A 21,781-nucleotide genomic window follows, 5' to 3' on the forward strand; every position below is an offset into this window, starting at 1 on the left:
CCTTGATTTATCTCTGCCTGGGGACAGGGGAATGGGGGGGGGGGTAGGGGGTAGTGGTGGAAAGTAACCAAGTACATTTACTCAAGTACTGTACTTAAGCGCAATTTTGAGGTGCTTTTACTTACTTACTTACTTTACTAAGTTACTTTGCAGATTCAGATTATTATTATAAAACATACATAAACCAATTAAGCCCTATTTTATCCTTGGGCTATTTTCAAAAGATTTTGACAAAGTTTGAAAGATTTCAGTACTGTAGGTATATTTTCATGGCCAATACTTTTGTGCTTTTACTCGAGTACAATTTTGAATACAGGACCTTTACTTTTAACACATTGAGTGCCATAAACGGTCCGGACCGTTTTTGACCCATTTTTTTTTATATACGTGGGGCCCACGTGGGGGCGCTCTAACGAAACTTTGGGATCATCCAAGGAGTCTCTGAGAAGGAGAGGCCGGCTGTGGATACATGTCAAAAAATCCTTCCGGTCGGCCGCTCCAATGTTAACTCCTTGACTAAAAGCTTAATATCTCCATTTCTTTTTAACGTGGTGGAAGTGAGCCGTTTTCGATCGGCGATCACTCTGCAATGGAGGATCGCGTTAGGAATATTATTGTTCCAGGCGTTAGTCGGGACCCTCCGCCGTCTCGCACGCACGCTTTGTTTACATGCACTTCCGCGTCTGGGCTTCTACAGCACGAAACATATCAACATATATGGATTAAAGAAATGCAGGCACTGAACGTATAATATTTTAATAAACCTCTGGCACCCGATGTGTTAATAGATTATGATATTTCTGCGTTGTGTTATTGCTATGTTACGTGTTTTCTGTTTTGTAACCCCTCCGCGTACGCATCATCATCAGCAACCTGCTCCCACCACCATCTCTGTGTTTGAACATGTCCATTTTGCAGGGTCTTGCAAATGGTGGAACACTTGGTGGAAGTGTGAAGGTGAATGTCATGGCGTTTTGTCGGGGGGGGCAGATGTTGATCTGGTCTGAGTATTTCACAGAGGGTGGGTTGTGGGTAATCTGCGGGGCCAACGTGATGTATTAATAACGCTGCAATTCCCCGTTCGATCACGTTTCGTCCCCCTTGCACCTGCCGGCACGTGGATGGGTCGACTCAATGCCAAACCAGGACAATTAACTGATTACGTTGGCGGGCTGTGGACAGTTGAGAAACCCGCCTACCAATGACACCATTGATGTGGATTCCAAGATAATAGAAAGCCTTTCTCTTCCTGGAAAGTTAGCATGTTAGCAAATCCTAACAGTTTTCTGAAAAAACGTATGTTTTATATCAGTGGTTCTCAAACCTTTTCGTGTCAAGGACCCCCAAAATGATATGTTTTTGGCCGCCAACCCCCATCTCAAAATATTTTTGTTCCAGGGACCCCCCAGAAGCAAAGATTTGAGTTAAAAATGTTCGCTTTAAAATAATATAAATATATGAATTTGCACCCATTTTCTCGATTTTTCAAAGATAGCAGATCTACAAGCTCGTAGCGCGGCACTCGGTGCCGCGCTATGAGCTTGTAGATCTGCTATCTTTGAATAGCCAAAGTGTAAAATAATGCTTTTTAGCTCAAATCAAAAAATGACACAGCGTTCCAGGTCTTAATGGGTTAGTAAATATTAAAATATCAATATCAATATCTCAGTAGGCAAAATATCTGCCTACTGATGATGTCACTGGTAGGCAGGTTTTTCTGAACCGTCCTCCTCGTCCTCTGAGACCCAGAGTGAGTTTGGTGCCATCTTATAATGAGCACGAGTGAGGAGGAAGACCGATTAGATGAAGATAAGGTTGAAAATAGGCGTTCCTTTAATTGCAAAAAATCTGACAACTTACACCACCAGCACCAGCAATCAGCTGAGAGCATGCCGATGCAGACATGAGTGAATAAATATGCAGAATCGGATGGGAAAACACACACACACACACACACACACACCCACACACACCCACACAGTCAGTGCCCACTTGTGTGTCGCGGGGGGGGTAATGTTCATGGCCCCCCCCCCCCATTAGGAAGCCTCCATGTCCGAGGGCGCCCCACTCTGAAAGCAAATAGCATCGTTACCGCGTGCCCATTATACGGTAATAGGGAATCCCACCTGGCCCTCTCACTTATGTTTTATTAACCAAAGACTGTGAGCAGCCGCGGGGTCACGGAGACACGCTGGGGGGGTCAGAGTGGCGCGCCGGGGACCACGGCCCCTGTTCTGTGTAGATTTGGCCTCCGTACCGAAAGGCTGCCACGATTAACCCATTGAGACCTGGAACTGTGTCATTGCTAGATTTGAGCTAAAAAAGCATTATTTTACACTTTTGGCTATTCAAAAATAGCAGATCTACAAGCTCGTAGCGCGGCACCGAGTGCCGCGCTACGAGCTTGTAGATCTGCTATTTTTGAAAATCCGTGAAAATGTGTGCAAATCTTTGAATATGTATATTTTTAAAGCGAACATTTTTAACTCAAATCTTTGCTTCTGGGGGGTCCCTGGAACAACATATTTTGATGGGGGTCCGCGGCCAAATTCATATCATGTTGGGGGTCCTTGACATGAAAAAGATTAAGCACCACTGATACAGAAACATACGTTTTTCAGAAAACTGTTGGGATTTAGGAGACATGTAGAATCGGCTTCAGGTCTCAATGGGTTAATGAGCTCTGAATCTCCATGGGTTATGATGGGACCCCATCAGAGTGCAGGTGTGCGTGTGCGCGTGCGTGCCTGCATTTTTATGAGCGTGCGTGTGTGTGTAGTTGGTTGTGGGTGTATGTGTGTGTGTGTGTGTGTGTGTGTACGCCTATGTGTACATGTACGTGCACGTGTGTCCGTACATATAGTGTGTGTGTGCGTGCGTGCACGTGAGTCCACGGGGCAGCTCTGTGGTGATTCTCTTCTGGTCTCCCTCTCGGGCTCCATTTGGGAGAAAGGGAGAGAGAGAGAGAGAAGGAATGGCCGTTTTCTCCTCCCGTGAGGGCTCATTACTAGTTCTTCTCCCATTAGCCGTGTGCTAACCTTCCCCTAGACCCCGCGCAGTGTCACTCTCAATATCACTCCTGGACACCAGCACCCCGGGGCCTCTGCCACCGCCAAATTACCCCCGCACCCAGCCCCGCAAAAAATGGCCTTCTCTCTCTCTCTCTCTCTCTCTGTGTGGGGGGTAAAGCGACTGAACCTCATTGCGACCATTTCCAGCCCCCATTCCCGTGGGTTTTGATTGGCTTTGCTGTGCCGTGATGGCGTGAGAGTTGTCACGGTTATGGGAGACGTTATGGGGGGGAACGGGGGGGCTGCATGCAGCGGTGTTTGATGCAGTGTTTGGTTTTTTTCCACTAAGGTAAAAGTAGAAATACTACTGTTACAAGTAAACAGGCCCGGTACTCCAAATGTTACTTGAGGAAAAAAAGTACAAAAGTATTGGCGTGGTAAGTGCATTTTTTTCAAAATTGGGGTTCGAAAATAGCAGATCTATAAGCTCACCACGCGACACGTTGTGAGCTTGTAGATATAATTGGGCTTAACCCATTGAGACCTGAAGCCGATTCTACATGTCTCCTAAATCTCAACAGTATTCTGAAAAACGTATGTTTCTATATCAGTGGTGCTCAATCTTTTTCATGTCAAGGACCCCCAAAATGATATGTATTTGGCCGCAGACCCCCATCAAAATATGTTGTTCCAGGGACCCCCAGAAGCAAAGATTTGAGTTAAAATGTTCGCTTAAAAAGTATTTATATTCAAAGATTTGCATTTTTTTTTAAATAGCAGATCTACAAGCTCGTAGCGCGGCACCGAGTGCCGCGCTACGAGCTTGTAGATCTGCTATTTAAAAAAAAATGCAAGCTTGTATATCTGCTATTTTTGAATAGCCCAAAGTGTAAAATAATGCTTTTTAGCTCAAATAAAAAAATGACACAGTTCCAGGTCTTAATGGGTTAAGTGGTTAATGTTGTGTTTTGTAATAATAATCCAAAAGTCCAAAAGAGTAAAAAGGGCATTTGCTCTGAGATGTAGTGGAATAGAATAACGTTATAGTACAAAGTATCGAAAAAATGTACAAAGTAAAAGCACCTCTGAATTGTACGTAAGTACAAGTACTTGAGTAAATGTGCTTTCCGCCACTGGCTGTGTGATGCAGGTTGTCTGGCCCACGCCTGACCTGCAGGGTTCTATTCAGATCCACGGCGTGCGCTGGAGCACAGCCCAGCCTTGTTAACCACACCATAACATGGCAGACATTCTGCCCACTCCAATGTCCAATGTTCAGGAAAAAATATGATTATTGTGCTTGCAGAGTAGCTACCGTGTGTTGATGTGTATGTTTCTGTCTGTGTGTGTGTGTGTGTGTGTGTGTGTGTGTGTGTGTGTGTGTGTGTGTGTGTGTGTGTGTGTGTGTGTGTGTGTGTGTGTGTGTGTGTGTGTGTAATGTAACAGGGATCCAATTTCCCTGGGGTCTTGAGTGTTTCTCCCCAGTGCAGAATTAGTTTGTCAACAGCTGGGCCTGCCAGGCCAATGCCTACACACACACACACACACACACACACACACACACACACACACACACACACACACACACACACACACACACACACACACACACACACACACACACACACAGAGAGAGAGAGCAGAGTTCACGTTCAGCTGCACACAACCCGCCTGATTTGCTTGCCGCAAGGAAAACAAACAGGGCAGAACTAGAAACAAACCTTCATTTTAACACACTTTGGTTTGGGTGTGTGTGTGTGTGTGTGTGTGTGTGCGCGTGCGTGCGTGCGTGTGTGTGACTGTGTACAAATGCATTTGCATGTTGTTTTTTCCCTTGCTGCAGGTTTTGCATTGGGTTTGCTAGAGGTAGAGGATGGATTTGCACATTGTGGGTATAGAGATATAGATTGTTATCCTCTCCCCTGTCAGGGAAATACACCGCTGTGTTTTCATCATTCGGCATCGTTCGGTAGCTGGGGTTTCAGTTTTTGACTGTTTATGTTTTTCTGACTTTTTTAGACGGAGCTCTTTGCTTGTCGTCGGGCAGAAACCTTGTATCCTCATATTTCAACTTTTTCAGTTTTTTTTTTTATCCGCCCGTAAATGAATGCCCTACTTTGTCATTCTACGCTGTCACACAAAAATAGCCCATCTACAACAAGCTCACAATGCGTCGTGAAATGCGTCCCGTTGTGAGCTTGTAGATCTGCTATTTTCACCATTTCGGAAAAAGTGTTGAAAAAGTGTTTTCGCCCGGAATGAGACATATGCCCAGGTCAGTGGTGGAAAGTAACTAAGTGCGTTTACTCAAGTACTGTACTTAAGTACAATTTTGAGGTATTTGTACTTTACTTGAGTATTTCCAATTTCCAATACTTTTACTTCTACTCCACTACATCTCAGAGGCAAATATTGTACTTTTACTGTTACTAGTTACTTTTCAGATATAAATTACGATATAAGGAAACATACATTAACCACTTTAAACCTATTTTAAACCTAGGCTATTTGAAAATAGCCGATCTACAAGCTCACAACGCGTCGCATCGCGACGCGTTGTGAGCTTGTAGATCGGCTATTTTCAAATATTTTGTACTTTTACTTTTGGTACTTTAAGTACATTTTGATGCCAATACTTTTGTACTTTTACTCAAGTACATTTTGAATTCTGGACTTTTACTTGTAACGGAGTATTTTTATATTGCAGTATTGGTACTTTTACTTAAGTAAAGAATTTGAGTACTTTTTCCACCACTGGCCCAGGTGGCCCAGGTCGAAAGTTTGTGTCTGTGTGCTTACCCTTGTTATTCGTGTGTGTGTGTGTGTGTGTGTGTGTGTGTGTGTGTGTGTGTGTGTGTGTGTGTGTGTGTGTGTGTGTGTGTGTGTGTGTGTGTGTGTGTGTGTGTGTGTGTGTGTGTGTGTGTGTGTGTGTGTGTGTGTGTGTGTGTGTGTGCGTTTCCAGTAGACGGAGGGTGGAGCGAGTGGAGTAAATGGTCGGCGTGTGGCGCAGACTGCTCCATGTGGCGGAGCAGAGAGTGTACGCAGCCGTCGCCTGGCACCGGGGGCAAAGACTGCCAGGGCCTGGACCTCCAGTCACTCAACTGTACCAGTGAACAGTGTCCTCAGAGTGAGTACACCACCACCACCACCACCACCACCACCACCACCCACACATTTACACTGTTAACCCATTAACCCTTTGACTGCCAGAAATGAAACCATTGTTTGCTTAAAGCCACTGCCTCTCCGAGTGTTTTCACCAGTGGCGTGCACAGACATTTTGAGGGGCAGGTGGCTCAAGTAAATTATACTTTTTTTTGTTGACTTGGTCTGCTCTTTTTTTCCCTCTACACCTATACCTCTTTGCCAAAACTAGCCGATCTACAAGCCCACAACGCCTCGCAGCGCGAGGCGTTGTGGGCTTGTAGATCTGCTAGTTTTGGCTAAAGTTCTCCTCAGAAAAGGGATGCTAGGTTTCGAGTGGTTATGGTAAAAAGAAAAATCATGTCACATAAAGATTTGGCGGACCCCCTGTAGTAACTCTGAGGACCCCCTAGGGGTCCCGGACCCCCTGTTGAAGACCCCTGCTGTAAACTGGGAAAAAAAACACTTTTTTTTTTCTTTTTTTCAAAAGGGCACTTCTGGTCAAGAGGGCAAAGGGCAGGTGCTCTAGCACCACCTAGAGTCTATCTGTGCACGTCCCTTGTTTTCACTAACCTTTGATCCACCCGCGGATCGCTTTAAAAGACGTATAGGGGGGGGTCTCGTAGAATCGGAGAGAAAAATTGCGCCGCCGCGATAATCCGTTCCATAGTTGTGGGCCGTTGACTGTGGGTTGTTTTTGCCAAAAAGTAACCCAAGCGTCCGCGCTCTACTTCCTGAGCCACTTCCACCTGTAACCTCGGAAATGAGTTTGATTATCTCCACGGCCATCTCTGTACTTTGTGTCATCTTTCTACCATCTTTGCTCTTTCTAAATTGCTGGTTGATGGCTTTGAACTTTTCAAAGCAACCGCAGACAGACGGATGATTTTAAAAATGTCCATAAAAACACATCTATATTGTACACATATACTCCTTTGTTCCTCATCTTTGCTCTTTCTAAATTGCCTTTTGATTGCTTTGATCTTTTCATTGGTACAGACTGGCAGTGCACTCACCTGCCAGTGCTAGAGACTGTATTTTTTTTAATTTTGGGGCGGTCACCAACCGCCTATGCCTAGCCCATTAAAGGGATATTTCACTTTTAAAAAAATGTTTTTTTAAGGGTAATTTTAACTTCTACTCTGGCTTTTGTGAGCCCCCCCAGACAGTTTTTAAGTTGCTTGATTCAGTATTTAGATATTTGATGCCCCTTTCCTATACAAACCCATTATAACTTCAAACTCCATTTTTAACATGTTAGATTCATCGATTCATCGTCCTTGGTTCTGGTGACTCATCCAGCCCTCTTAATACGTGAGGGGACCGTGTTTTTTTCGATAACTTTTTTAATGTTTTTAATTAAGAAAAAGTAATTGTATTTAATTTTTTTCATTTTCCAAAAAAATATTGAAAATACATGAAAAAAGTTATTGAAAATCTCTCCTCGCGTGTTAGAAGGATAATATCAGTCACCAGAACCAAGGACGGGGGTTTTAGCATGGTTAAAATGGAGTTTGAAGTTACAATGGGTTTGTATAGAAACATGATGAAATTAACTTCAAACTTCGCAGACGCGCTGTGATTGGCTAGCGAGACGCATGATGAAATGAATAATAATGTAAAATATAGCTGCAAGCAGCGATAATACGGGGCCAGTGAATAGAGAGAGAGAGAGACATGGAAACGGAATAGATTGAAGAGAGAGAGAGTGACATGGAAACAATAGATTGATGAGAGAGAGAGATGGAAACATAATGGTTTGATTGGACATCTCAACCTACTGCCATTAACAGGATTCGAACTCTCAACCTTCAGACTAATAGGCTGCAACACTACCTATAGTGCTATAGCTTTGTCCAGGCTCATATTGTCTGTTGAAGATCATAAACTCTTGCCTTCTTTCATGAACCAAGCCCCTGTTTCACTAACACTAAGATCACTCGTTCACAAACCATTTACCAATGAAGAAATTGTACATCTCCTCAGAACCAAAACTAGTGAAAGTAGCCGATCTACAAGCTCACAAACCATGAAAAGTTGTGAGATTGTAGATCAGCTATTTTCAGAATGAAGTATGTCATACGTTGAAAAAACGTACTCTCAAATAAGCATTTCAGGTTATCTTTACCATTTGCACATGTATTCATTGATACAGTCATGTTGTTTGCAATTCAACTTAAATTAAGTCTGCATCAAGTGAGGCTTGAACTGGCGACCTTGAGATTGTGAGGCATTCATTTAAGGGAGACGCCATTGGCCCAACAGATAAGTAACTGTGAAAAAGGAGATCACACAGATGATACAGTTTCACGCAAATAGCTGAAAAATCCTGGGTTTAAGTGTTTTTCAAACTGCTCAAAATTGCGGACAATCTAAGGGCGGAGCTTACTGGTCAAAGCGATAGATGTGTTCCTCATGAGTCAAGGCACAAGTGTAAGCAAGTTTCACGACTTTCGGCCAAACGAGGCATGACTTTTGCCTGTTTAAAGTTTGCATTTTCAAAAAATTGCTATAGCGCCCCCCTTTGGCCAATTGGAGTGAGATTAGTTTCAGTGATATTTGGAATGACTCTCTACATTACTGCAACGTTTCAAAGAAATGTGAGTCTTGCATGTATGTGTTAGGGGCAGATGAATAATTTTCATAAAACTGCAATAGTTAAAATCTATTTCCTCCTGGGATTTTTGAGTAATCTGCACAAAACATTTTACACATGAACTTAGGACCTTTGCCGACAAAACAAAAGCGGCGGATTTTCCATAAGTGAAAAAATGCAGAAGTTATGAGCCAATGGCTGTTTTTCATATAATTCAAAATGGTGGGCGATCTAAAGGTCAGAGGTCAAAAGTCAGACCACGAAAGTTGTCGGGCATGAAGAGACGCATGTGTGTATCGAAGTTTCATGGTTGTAGGTCAAACAGGGCATGAGTTGTACCTGTTCAAAGTTGCCATTTTCAATTGAGTGCTATAGCGCCACCCTTTGACGAATGAGTGTGAGAATTATTTCTTGGTAGTTTTTCATGAGCATCTACCATATGGCCGAGTTTCGTAAAAAGCGTATGCAGTACGGTTAAGCCAGAACTGGCAAAAACAAGTATTTTTCAAACTGCTCAAAATTGCGGAAAATCTAAGGGCGGAGCTTAATGGTCAAATCGATACGTGTGTTCCTCATGAGTCAAGGCACATGTGTAAGCAAGTTTCACGACTTTCGGCCAAACGAGGCATGACTTATGCCTGTTTAAAGTCTTCCTTTTCAAAAAAAGTGCTATAGCGCCCCCTTTTGGCCAATTGGAGTAAGATTGGTTTCAGTGATATTTGGAATGACCCTGTACATTTCTGCAAAGTTTCAAAGAAATGTGAGTCTGCATGTATGTTTTAGGCACAGATGAATAATTTTCATAAAACTGTAATAGTTAAAATCTATCTCCTCCTGGGATTTTTGAGCAATCTGCACGAAACGTTTAACACTTGAACTTTGGACCTCTGCCTACAAAAATTCCAACGGATTTTCCATAAGTGAAAAAATGCAGAAGTTAGGAGCCAATGACTGTTTTTCATATAATTCAAAATGGTGGGAGATCTAAAGGTCAGAGGTCAAAAGTCAGAGGGTGAAAGTTGTTCAGCATGAGGAGACGCATATGTGTATCCAAGTTTCATGTCTCTAGGTCAAACAGGGCATGAGTACCTGTTCAAAGTTGCCATTTTCAATTGAGTGCTATAGCGCCACCTTTGGACGAAAGATTGTGAGAATTATTTCTTGATCGTTTTTCATGACCATCTACCATATGGCCGAGTTTCGTAAAAAGCGACTGCACGGTTCAGCCAGAACTGCGAAAAGTGGCAGAAGAAGAAGAGACAGAATACTGCCAATAACAATACAGGTCCAGAGCTGAGCTCTGGCCCCGTAAAAATGTAAGCATGTCACTTCGCAGGACGTGCTGTGATTGGCTACCGAGATGCGTGATGAAATTAATAACTCATAAATATCACCGCTCACTTCACACTGGGTGTGATTTTTAATATCCAAAAGAAATCTTGAAATGACACAGATGTGTTCCCGGATTGAATGGCCTTGAAACACCCCTGCATCTATTCTTTAAAACGGTGCAGAGGTCACAACATTCACATAACTGGCAGAATTAGTTTCTGAGATGAACAAACTTGACAATTCTATGCAAGACCACACATACACATACAGTACCATCCAGCTTGTATGACAGAATAGAAGAGAGAGGCTTTCTAAAAATTAAAAAGATCAGAAGGCCTAGTTTAATATGCAAAGCAATTTTACGCAATATTATGTAGAAGGGAGTCCCTGCTTCGTCTATGTATCACCTAAGGGGTCCTTGGCCTGAAAAACGTTGAAAAAACCCTTCTCCAGTCTGTTCTTTGAAAAAATCGATTCGAATACGAATCGCGATTCTCATGTTGGACGATTCAGAATCGATTCTCATTTTTTTTAAATCAATCAAAAAAATATATATATTTTTTTTTTTTTGGGGACGATCTTGGATTTACCTTTGTGTGTTTACATTATTATCAGTTGATAAAACCTTTACGATTATAAAAGTTACATAAATGTATCTATGTTTTGAATCAAGAATCGAGAATCGTTTTGAATCGAGAATCGTTTTGAATCGAATCATTTGAATCGGAAAAAAAATCGCATTTGAATCGGGAAAAAAAACGCTTTTGAATCAAAAAAAAACGATTTTGAATCGAGAATCGTATATTTTGAAAAAATCGATAAAAATCGGAATCGTGACCCCAAGAATCGGAATCGAATCGTGAGATAGCAAACGATTCCACAGCCCTAGTTGCGACGCGTTGTGTGCTTGTAGATCTGCTATTTTTGGATAACGATCAAGTGGTTAATCAAACTAATGAATTTGACCAATTGTAGCTGATCTACACATCTTCTTTTTGTATTGATAAAAGCTTACTGGTAGTTCCCACAAAGTCTCATGAAAAGTTTCCGCCCTTCCGTTCTCAAGTTATTTTGTTCACAGACAAACAGACAAACAGGAGCTATTACTGTACAATACAATACCCTGCCCCACATGCATGCCAGCAGGGTCATAAAGTACAATACAACGTATTGCACAGCTGGTATGCCATTTCAGTACTGCTGTACTGTGTCACAGCAGGCAGTCTGGCTGGAACTTGTTTTTGTGTGCCATTGCTCTATCCATGTAACAGCTCTGTTAGGCAGATTCAAAAATAGTCACAGACATCTTTTTTTGTGTCGGCGTTTTGCGGGCGTCGATACGCCACGTGACCGAGGGCTTTTGTGTCCAAAAGCACATATATATAGATTCCTACCGCAGCGGAGTCGGTCTCATCTTTTATCCTCCCGTGACCTTATCGACTAGTAAATTTCATAAGGGATGGTGTCCGCCTTCACCAGGGAGCGGTATTGATCAAAGAATCCTCTATTCAGACCTGCCTCACCCCTCATAGTAGACTATATATGGCCTTATATATACAATTTGTTTGAATTAGCCCAGGTCTCATAGTAGACTATATGTCATTTTATATATAGGATTAGTTGGAATTAGCCCAGGTCTCAGGCATGTCTGGCTGCTATAGTGTCTTCTCGCCTGCAGTGACGTTGTAGCTCGTCTCTGACATATTAATAGAGCTAAGAATACAACCTCCTCTTTGTGCTGATAAAATCACAACAACCAGACAGAGTATATATACTGTGTGCATTGTGTGTAGAGTAATCATTACACCGTGTACAGAGAGTACTGCGTACACACTGCATACAGATCAGATCAGCTGTGAAAACACACCCGTTGGAAGTGTGTCGTTAAGCTTATTGCTCGTGGCGCACGCGCAAGAAAGAAGTGTGTGTGTGTGTGTGTGTGTGTGTGTGTGTGTGTGTGTGTGTGTGTGTGTGTGTGTGTGTGTGTGTGTGTGTGTGTGTGTGTGTGTGTGTGTGTGTGTGTGTGTGTGTGTGTGTGTGTGTGTGTGCGCGTGTGTGTGTGGCATTCTGCCGCAAATAGATCCCTCGCAAAATGTATGTCGACCACGTTTTAACCCCTTAATGCAGTGGTTCTCAACCTTTTCTGGGTCAGAGCCCTCTTGGAAATCTCAAAAGTTCACCACCCATGACTCTTAGTTTTTTTTTTCTTTATGTTATTGTTATGTCATGATTCAAATCGTTGTCTTTTGCCAGTTATCTGGGGGCCTTAAAGAATTAGCAGTCCACTGTTCTAACTGAGACGAGATGTAGGCTTTGTTTTTGTTTTTTTGCAATAGACGAGAGAGAGAGAGAGAGAGAGAGTACATTTCAAGCCCTACAATTTGATTGGCTGATGATGAAAACATAACTGACACAAGGAATGAACAATCAGACCTTTCAGATTACAGAGAGGTTTGAATGACCGAAACGATGCTCAGACTTAACACGCGGTGTCCGACCGGTGACATCATGCGCCGTGCGCGCGTTAGCCTACAATGCTACATTACCGCCCGACTGCTGCATACGAACAGTCCTATCGGGTGCATTCTCCCCGTGGGTGCTCGGGGCCCCAAAAGCACCCCATGGAATTGGCACCTGTGCGTGCGTGTCTGTCTGTCTGTGTGTGTGTGTGTGTGTGTGTGTGTGTGTGTGTGTGTGTGTGTGTGTGTGTGTGTGTGTGTGTGTGTGTGTGTGTGTGTGTGTGTGTGTGTGTGTGTGTGCGCGTGTGTATATGTATGCATCTGCTGCCTGACCAGACGAATATTTCATTTGCCAACGACAATGCATTCTCACCTGCATTAAGAATGCAAGTGAGAATGCAAAAGAAATGCATTAAACAATTAAGACCTGAAGCCGATTCTACATGTCTCTTAAATCCCAACAGTTTTCTGAAAAACGTACGTTTCTATATCTGTGGCGCTCAATCTTTTTCATGTCAAGGACCCCCAAAATGATATGTATTTGGCCGCGGACCCCCACCTCAAAATATTCTGTTCCAGGGGGTCCCAGAAGCAAAGATTTGAGGTAAAAAATGTTTGCTTTAAAAATATATATATTCAAAGAATTGCACACATTTTCACAATTTTTCAAAAATAGCAGATCTACAAGCTCATAGCGCGGCACTCGGTGCTATTTTTGAATAGCCAAAGTGTAAAATTATGCTTTTTTTTGCTCAAATCTAAAAATGACACAGATGGGTTCCAGGTCTTAACTCATTCACTGCCTAGAACGACTATAAAACGACTTTTGTCCCATAAGCCCTGCCTGCCTAGAACGACTAAAACATTTATTTATTTTTAAATTTGACCCAAAGACAAAGGAGATATGATTTTTCGAAGATCTAGACTCCCATCCACGTCCTTGTTAACTTAAAACTTAAAAATTCTGTATTTCGGCTCCTGAGTACTTTTTTTTTTTCAATGAAAAATCTTGGCAGTGGGCAAACGCGGCCCGAAATAATTCAGGCAGTGAATGAGTTCATGGGTTAATGTGGGCCACACGCCTGTATTGGTAGTCCACAGTGTAGAGAGACAGGACACAGGGTTTTTGTTGGATTGATTGAATACTTTATCAACGGTTTGCAAAATAGTACAGTGGTACAATTATGCAATGATGCCCAGGCATCGAACCCCGGGGACTCGCTGTCAGTGTGCCTGTGTGGTACACAGTGGTGGAAAGTAACTAAGTACATTTACTTAAGTACTGTACTTAAGTACAATTTTGAGGTATTTGTACTTTACTTGAGTATTTCCAATTTCTAATACTTTTACTTCTACTCCACTACATCTCTGAAGCAAATATTGTACTTTTACTCCACTACAATTATTTGAAAACTTTAGTTACTAGTTACTTTTCAGATATGAATTATTATATTATAAAACATACCTTAACCACTTTAGCCCTATTTTATACCTAGGCTATTTGAAAATAGCCGATCTACAAGCTCACAACGCGTCGCGATGCGACGCGTTGTGAGCTTGTAGATCTGCTATTTTCAAATATTTTAGTACTTTTACTTTTGGTACTTTAAGTACATTTTGATGCCAATACTTTTGTACTTTTACTCAAGTACATTTTTTATTCCAGACTTTTACTTGTAACAGAGTACTTTTACATTGCAGTATTGATACTTTTACTTAAGTAAAAGATTCAAGTACTTTTTCCACCACACCTCGACCACTCAGCTGCTGGCACCCCAATTGGAGTGCCACATTGCCAGGATTAGAAATGGCGTCACCTCTCCTCCCCAGCCTGTGTGAGCCCAGCCGGCTGCCCAGTGTAAAGAGTCACGGCAGGTCCTCCAACACCCAGATGGACATGAAAGAGACAGTTCTGTTTGTTCCCCCACGGATATCAAAGAAGGGATTATGCTCTATTTGGATAATGTCGCCGCGGGGCGGAAGCCTTTAATGTCCAAAACCGTCACTTTTCAGGAAATGGGTGAAAACAAGAACCTGTGTTCCAATGGATCCAATGTAGTAGAAGTTATTTAGTCACAAGCTCTTGTTAAAGCAATACAAGGTAGGTCCAAAAATAACAATTTTTAGCAACCTCTGCTGGTCATTACCGTCATTGCAGGTGTTTAGCGGAGTCCTGCATTACCCAGAATTCCATTCGTTTTCACCGGAAGGCGGAAGCGCTTCAAATAGCGTTCTTTTAGTTGTTTTATACTACTATCTGCGCATCGTTTCTCTTAGCCACTGGAGCTTTAGTTATACCGTGAGCTGTGTTTTGTTTTGCTGTTGTTTTTCCATCTTCAAATCCTATACTGTCGGTGTCAGCGTGAGATTCCTTTTTGTTATTAGCGCGGTAGTTCCTGGCCAAACAGGAAACCGGTGCATTTCCGTTTCCGTTTTTCCGGCCGGATGGCGTCATTTTCGCAGGAAGATTAAAAAAATAGTTTATAAAAGGCTTTCGGGGGTGAAATTCATGGAGTGGGAGTTGTGAAACATTTGCCACTCACAAAAGATATACGATTTAACTTTAGTTTTTTTGAAAAAGTTACCTAGTATAGCTTTAATACTTTTCATTGGTTCAATATTTATTTTTAATAACGCAGACATACTTAACCACTTTCACTTGAAACTTAATTCATTTAAAACACAAACATAAAAAGTTGAAATATGGAGATGCAATGTTTGCTGTCCAACAGGAACAGTATGAAGCTCTATGTGGATATCGTTGCTGTCAGGCAGAAACCTTGTATCTCCATAGTTCAACTTTTTATGTTTAACCCATTAAACCCCAGCATCCATGTTCTGGATGAAAACTTAAGCAGAAAATAGAAGATCTACAAGCTCACGACATGTACAGATGTGCCACTTCAAAACTTCACATGTCCTGCCATCGCCAAGACAGTAAATTTTCAGGGGATTCCCAGGGCAATAAGAGGGACAAAGAAGGGCATTTAAAATGCTGAATTATTTTGATGATCACTGCTTTTATGATGCTAATTAATTTGAGCAACTGGTCAAATCACCTTTCGCCTCATAATGAGTCTGACACCTTCTTAAACACACATTCTTTTGTTCTCATGTATATGGATGTCTGTTGAAGGGAAACGGGGGTGTGTAGTGACAACTTCTTTTCAGGGGCAAAACAGTGCATTTTAAGGGCAGAAAAGGGAGGGAAAAAAATGCATTTTCAGGGGACTTTCAGGGAAAGAACAGTAACGTGTGAAGTTTTGAAGTGGCACATCTGTAGGACCTGGAACGCATCTTTGTCATTTTTTGATTTGAGCTAAAAAGCATTATTTTACACTTTGGCTATTCAAAAATAGCAGATATACAAGCTCATAGCGCGGCACGAGTGCCGCGTTACGAGCTTGTAGATCTGCTATTTTTCTCAAATCTTTGCTTCTGGGGGTCCCTGGAACAACATATTTTCAGATGGGAGTCGGCGACTAAATACATATCATATTGGGGGTCCTTGACATGAAAAGGTTTGTGAACCACTGATATAGAAACATGCGTTTTTCAGAATACTGTTGGAATTTGAAGACATTTGTAGAATCGGCTTCAGGTCTTAATGGGTTAAAAATAAAATAATAATAATAAAAAAGGAATCGTTTTGGACATGCAAGATTCCCACCCGACATTGACAATGTGAAGTATCCCAGGGCCACATCACCTCACAGATCGAGCACTTGTTATTAAAGTTATTAATAGTGTGCAGACGTCACCGATCTGCGCGGCAAACACAGGGTTAAACGCGGGGCTGCGCTCGTCACGGGCCACTGGGCTAATAAAATAAATGATGATTCATACACCCGATTAACACCGACAGATAGACTGTGTGTGTGTGTGTGTGTGTGTGTGTGTGTGTGTGTGTGTGTATGTGCACGGTGAGAGACCTCTAGTCACAAAGGACGAGGAGATAAACAGGCTTCTACGGCATGTAGTGGATCCGATGCCATGTTTGGTTTCATCGCACAAAGCGTGCGTGTGTGTGTGTGTGTGTGTGTGTTTGTGTGTGCTGGTGTGTTAGCGTGCGTGTGTTGGCTCAGGACGCTCTCTCAGCTCGTCATCGAAGGTCATGAGTCCCCTCCCCCCCTCCCACTGACGTGTCACTAAGTACATTTACTCGAGTACTGTACTCAAGCACAACTTTGAAGTACTTTTACTTCACTTGAGTATTTCCATTTTCGATATGTTATATTGCTACTCCACTACATTTCAGGGGCAAATATTATACTTTTTACTCCACTACTACTTAGTTAGATTGTTAGTATCTTAATATCCTATATTAAAATTGGCCCTCCCATTGGCTAATGGGAGGGGCGGCTGGACCTCTGACGTCACTTTGACGCAGTCATAACCATATAAGGAGTTCCCAATGCAGCTATACGCCCAAATATGGAGTGTATTGTCTAACCTCAATGTGTCGTCATGGTGTCAGCCGCAAACAAATCAGTCAGCTCCAAATATGGGCACAATAGGGGCAGGCTCACATATGGCCATATACTGATGACATCAGCGATCTCCATATATGGCCATACAAGGGACAAGGACTGACAGATACAGAGATCTCCATAAATGGGCATATTTGTCGGATCGGCAGTGCAACGTAGGCGTGAGAGCCGGCCCTCTAGTTAATATAAAGAGCCCTATTCTATACTTAAAGGAGACACAACATGAATTTAAAAAAAAAAAATGATATTTAATATCACATGGTGTATGTCCCTCAAACCATTTTCAAAAGGTTTGAGCCTAAATCAACACTCAGATATACTCATCCCAAGTCAATTCTCTCAGGCTTATAAAGCACTTTAAGCTGCAATACCAAAACGTCCTGTTGGGCAGAGGGGTGCTACTGAGCAATTCTGTCTGTCAAAATACATGGGCAGAAAGTTTCGTGATGTAAGCAAACATGCCATTCTGAGATGGCCTGTTCAGACACGCCCATTCTGAAAATCTCTGAAATGAGAATGAATGACTTAATGTTAAAAAAAAATATTTTTTGGGGTACAAGAGACACTGGGGAGCCCAAAAAAGAAAAAAAAAAGTAAAATTCATTGTCTCCTTTAAGCTATTTGAAAATAGCCGATCTACAAGCACACCGTGGTGAGTTGTGAGCTTATAGATCTCCTATTTTAGAAAGTTGACACATTTTGAATTATCTTCATAGAAATGTTTATGGATGACTTTTATTTTATAACAGAGTATTTCTGCATTGTGGTGTTGGCTACTTTGACTTAAGTAACAAATCAGTACTTCTCCCACCCCTCGTCACCAGGGTTGCCAGATCTGCTTATCATAATTTCCCCGCAAGGTTTTGTTTGAAAATAGCCGATCTACAAGCTCACAACGCGTCGCATCGCGACGCGTTGTGAGCTTGTAGATCGGCTATTTTCAAATAGCTGATGTATATCTCAAAGTGCTCGTGTGGCCCATAGTCACTTCTTTTGGGCTGGTTTTCCTAGACCTGGTTGCTTGTTTCTCTCACAGAATCTGGCAACACTGCTCGTCACACACACACACACACACGCACGCACACACACACACACACACACACACCCAAGTAAACACTGACGGTGCACTGGCAGAGTGCTGGCCACCGAAGAATCCTCGGTCCCAATCTGTCGTGTGCAGATGTGCCTCGGTAGACAATGGCCGTGTGAAGTCATGTAATAAGCAGACCGGCAGAGGAGAGCCGGCTTCTGGCTCGTCAGCAACAAGCATGGTCACTGTCGGGTGGAAACCTCGTATGTCCAAAACTGTAACTTTTTTTACTATTACTTTAAGACCTGGGGCCGATTCTACAGTACAAACGCCTTCTAAATCAGTAGTTCTCATACTTTTTTTGTGTCACGGACCCCCAAATTGATATAAATATTTGGCCGTGGTGGACCCCCCCGTCTGAAAATGTTTTGTGTCAGGGAGACCCCCCAGAAGAGAAGATTTGTGTTCAAAAAACTTCAAAATGATTCAAAATGTTTTCAAAAATATCAGATCGCGCTGCGAGCTTGTATATCTGCTATTTTTGGAGAGCCAACGCTAAAATCAAAGATGACACAGATGCTTAATTCCCGGTTGTAATGGGTTAAAAAGTCATGAAAAAATAGCCTATTTTCTCTAAGTCTTATGTGCTTGTATGATGGAGTATACATAGGGCATTCATTTACGGGAAATAAAAACATTTAAAAAGTTTGAAATATGGAGATACAAGGTTTCTGCCCCGTCAGCAACAAGCGCATGCTTCATCCATGTCTGCAGGCTATTAGCAGCCGTACGGCACTCATTCTCTCCCAATGGGATTTAGCATTATAATCACTGCAGTTTGAGCCTTAGCTGTTCTGCTGCCGTCCATATCCGTCACACGTATACACACACACACACACACACACACACACACACACTCACACTCACACTCACACTCACACTCTCACTCTCACTCTCACTCTCACTCTCACTCTCACACACACACACACACACACACACACACACACACACACACACACACACACTGTTTCACTATACTTGTGAGGACATCAACATTTTAGGACGGCATCGAAAATATATATCTGTGGTGGGAAAAGTACTCAAATGTTTTACTTAAGTAAAAGTACCAATACTGCAATATGAAAATACTCTGTTACAAGTAAAAGTCCAGAATTCAAAATTGACTTGAGTAAAAGTACAAAAGTATTGGCATCAAAATATACTTAAAGTATCAAAAGTAAAAGTGCTAAATATTTGAAAATAGCAGATCTACAAGCTCATAACGCGGCGCGATGCGACGCGTTGTGAGCTTGTAGATCGGCTATTTTCAAATAGCCTCTGTATAAAATAGGGCTAAATTGGTAAATGTATGTTTTATAATGTAATAATTTATATCTGAAAAGTAACTAGTAACTAAAGATGTCAAATAATTGTAGTGGAGTAAAAGTACAATATTTGCCTCTGAGATGTAGTGGAGTAGAAGTAAAAGTATTGGAAATTGGAAATACTCAAGTAAAGTACAAATACCTCAACATTTTACTTAAGTACAGTACTTAAGTAAATGTACTTAGTTACTTTACACCACTGTATATTTTGCGTATATATGTTTTCCGGTGCTCGACACTGGCTCACACCTAAGTATAAATCAGGCATAACTCTAACCCTAACCCGTAAACCTGACCTCTAAATGTCTAAATCTTTTTGTAATTGTACACCTACGTATCTCTAAAAATAGATCGATTTTTTTTTCATGAAACATCACTCTCTCACACTCTCTTATTAACCACTCAAACCCCAGTGTCCGTATTGTGGTTAAAGCTTTCGCAGGAAAATAGCAGATGGACAAGCTCACAGCGTTGCAACGCGTCGTGAGCTTGTCGATCGGCTGTTTTCGGCGAAAGTTTTCCCCCACAATAACAGAAAACAGAAAAGACCCTAGTATACAGCCCTGAGGGCTCATGGCTTTAAGTGGTTAAGCCCTATGTACATCGATGTGCGGCAAATATCTAAAATAGCCAATCTACAAGCATGTGCACGTTGTGAGCTGGTATAGTAGATCGGCAATCGACACGTCTTTTTACATTTTTGAAGATGTTTTCCTATAATAGGCTCTATGCACAGCAGCCATATTATCACTTCCTTCACAGGTGTTACCAATGATACTAATGAAGGCTCTGTTCCATTTAGTCTAGCACAGTGGTTTCCACGACCCCCATAAGTCTGAGAGTGTACATATGGAACCAAATGGACCCATTTGGTTCCATTTGTACACTCTCAGAGTTACACACCCGTAAGGGGCCATTTGGAAGCCCATGAGGGTCCCTGGACCCCAACTGTAGACCCACTGGTGTAGCAGAGTGTTTCCAGTGAGCCAACATGCACAACATCAGCACCCTGACTCTGTTTGACCAGAATCAATCTCGGAACCCAGAGACACACTGAAAAGGAAAAACAGCGACCTCTGCTGTTCGTTGCTCCTCAGTGTGACTCTGGGACAATGCCGAAGCAGCACATGTGCGCAAGGAAACGGGGTTTAAGTCTGCCTTCACCGCTCCACTTCCGGTGGTGAGCTTGCGTTTTCATTCCGACTAGATAACATTTCTACACGGAACACTAACACCACTTCTCCCAGAAAACATGGATCGTTTTGGTTATAAGCCCACTTGTTTCTATGATGAAAGAGTAAGTTCAAATGTGAATATCTTTCCGTGGTTTTGTCTGCTCCGCGGACGCTATTGTTAAATTAGTTTCGGCTAGTTTCGAGTAGGGAAGGACGACGGACACGCGAATCCCGCCCACTACATTTGATTGGGTAAAGCGCAGCCTGCTTCCTAATCTGAAGGCACGCCCACTCCCACACAGTGTGCACACGTTATGACGAACCTTCAGGACAGATTCCAACGCAGTGCAGAATCTGTTCTTGAGAGATTAGACCAGAATGGAACAGAGCCTTCATTAGTATCATTGGTAACACCTGTGAATGTCTTCATAATATGGCTGCTGTGAATAGAGCCAATAGAGGATATGCGCATGCTTAAAGTGAATGGCACATCGAGTGGCAAAGCGAGTGGCAAAGCAACATGCAAAGTGAGTTTAACATTGTTTAATGTTGTTTAATGCAATCAGATATGACTTTTCTGTTTGGATGCATGGGCTGTCAAGGCCAGAAAGTATTTTTTGACACTCAGTAGGCATTCCTGCATAACTTCCGGGTTTGATGATGACGTCACACGCATACCCTCTATTAGATGCCCAAAATATGGATGCCAGGATGGAAGTGGTTAAGCAGGAAATGGCATAATGAGGGTTAATAACTGCCAGATGATATCACGAAGAAAAAAAATACGAAAAAAACACAAACAGTTATAATTATGGAGATAAGAGGTTTCTGCCCGACAACAACTACAGTACATATCGGTTCCGCTCGGAACGAACCGATATAAATAATATAAATAAATCCATTTTTAAGCCTCGATGCCGACGAGATAAAAACCAGCCGGAAAAAAAAAACTCGGCAGGGGGGAAACAAAAAAAAAACAAGCTGGCACGGTGCCAGCGTTGGAGGGCACAACGAGAGCGGCAGCAGGAATCGTGCGTTATGCGTCCTCCTCACCGAATTAGGACAACAACACCACAACCATTATTTTTGCTTAATTTGTGTAAATGAAGCTAATGAACTCCATTTGCAATGGCATCCCATTTTTTTTTGTGGTGGTGGG

General features: G+C 42.3%; 1 protein-coding gene across 1 annotated transcript in view; it reads left to right on the forward strand.

Moving 5' to 3' along the window:
• The window catches only part of unc5a (unc-5 netrin receptor A), a gene marked incomplete at its 5' end in the record, with an annotated part of 423,634 nt that overhangs the window by 305,946 nt on the left and 95,907 nt on the right, over nt 1-21,781 (forward strand). Inside the window, one exon of the mRNA XM_084040981.1 lies at nt 5,974-6,138. Within this exon, the coding sequence (XP_083897107.1) occupies nt 5,974-6,138 (165 nt within the window). The remainder of the gene's footprint in view (nt 1-5,973; nt 6,139-21,781) is intronic.

Source organism: Gymnoscopelus microlampas, assembly GCF_963454915.1.
Source record: "Gymnoscopelus microlampas genome assembly, chromosome: 18".
In the NCBI taxonomy this organism is placed as follows: Eukaryota; Metazoa; Chordata; class Actinopteri; order Myctophiformes; family Myctophidae; genus Gymnoscopelus; species Gymnoscopelus microlampas.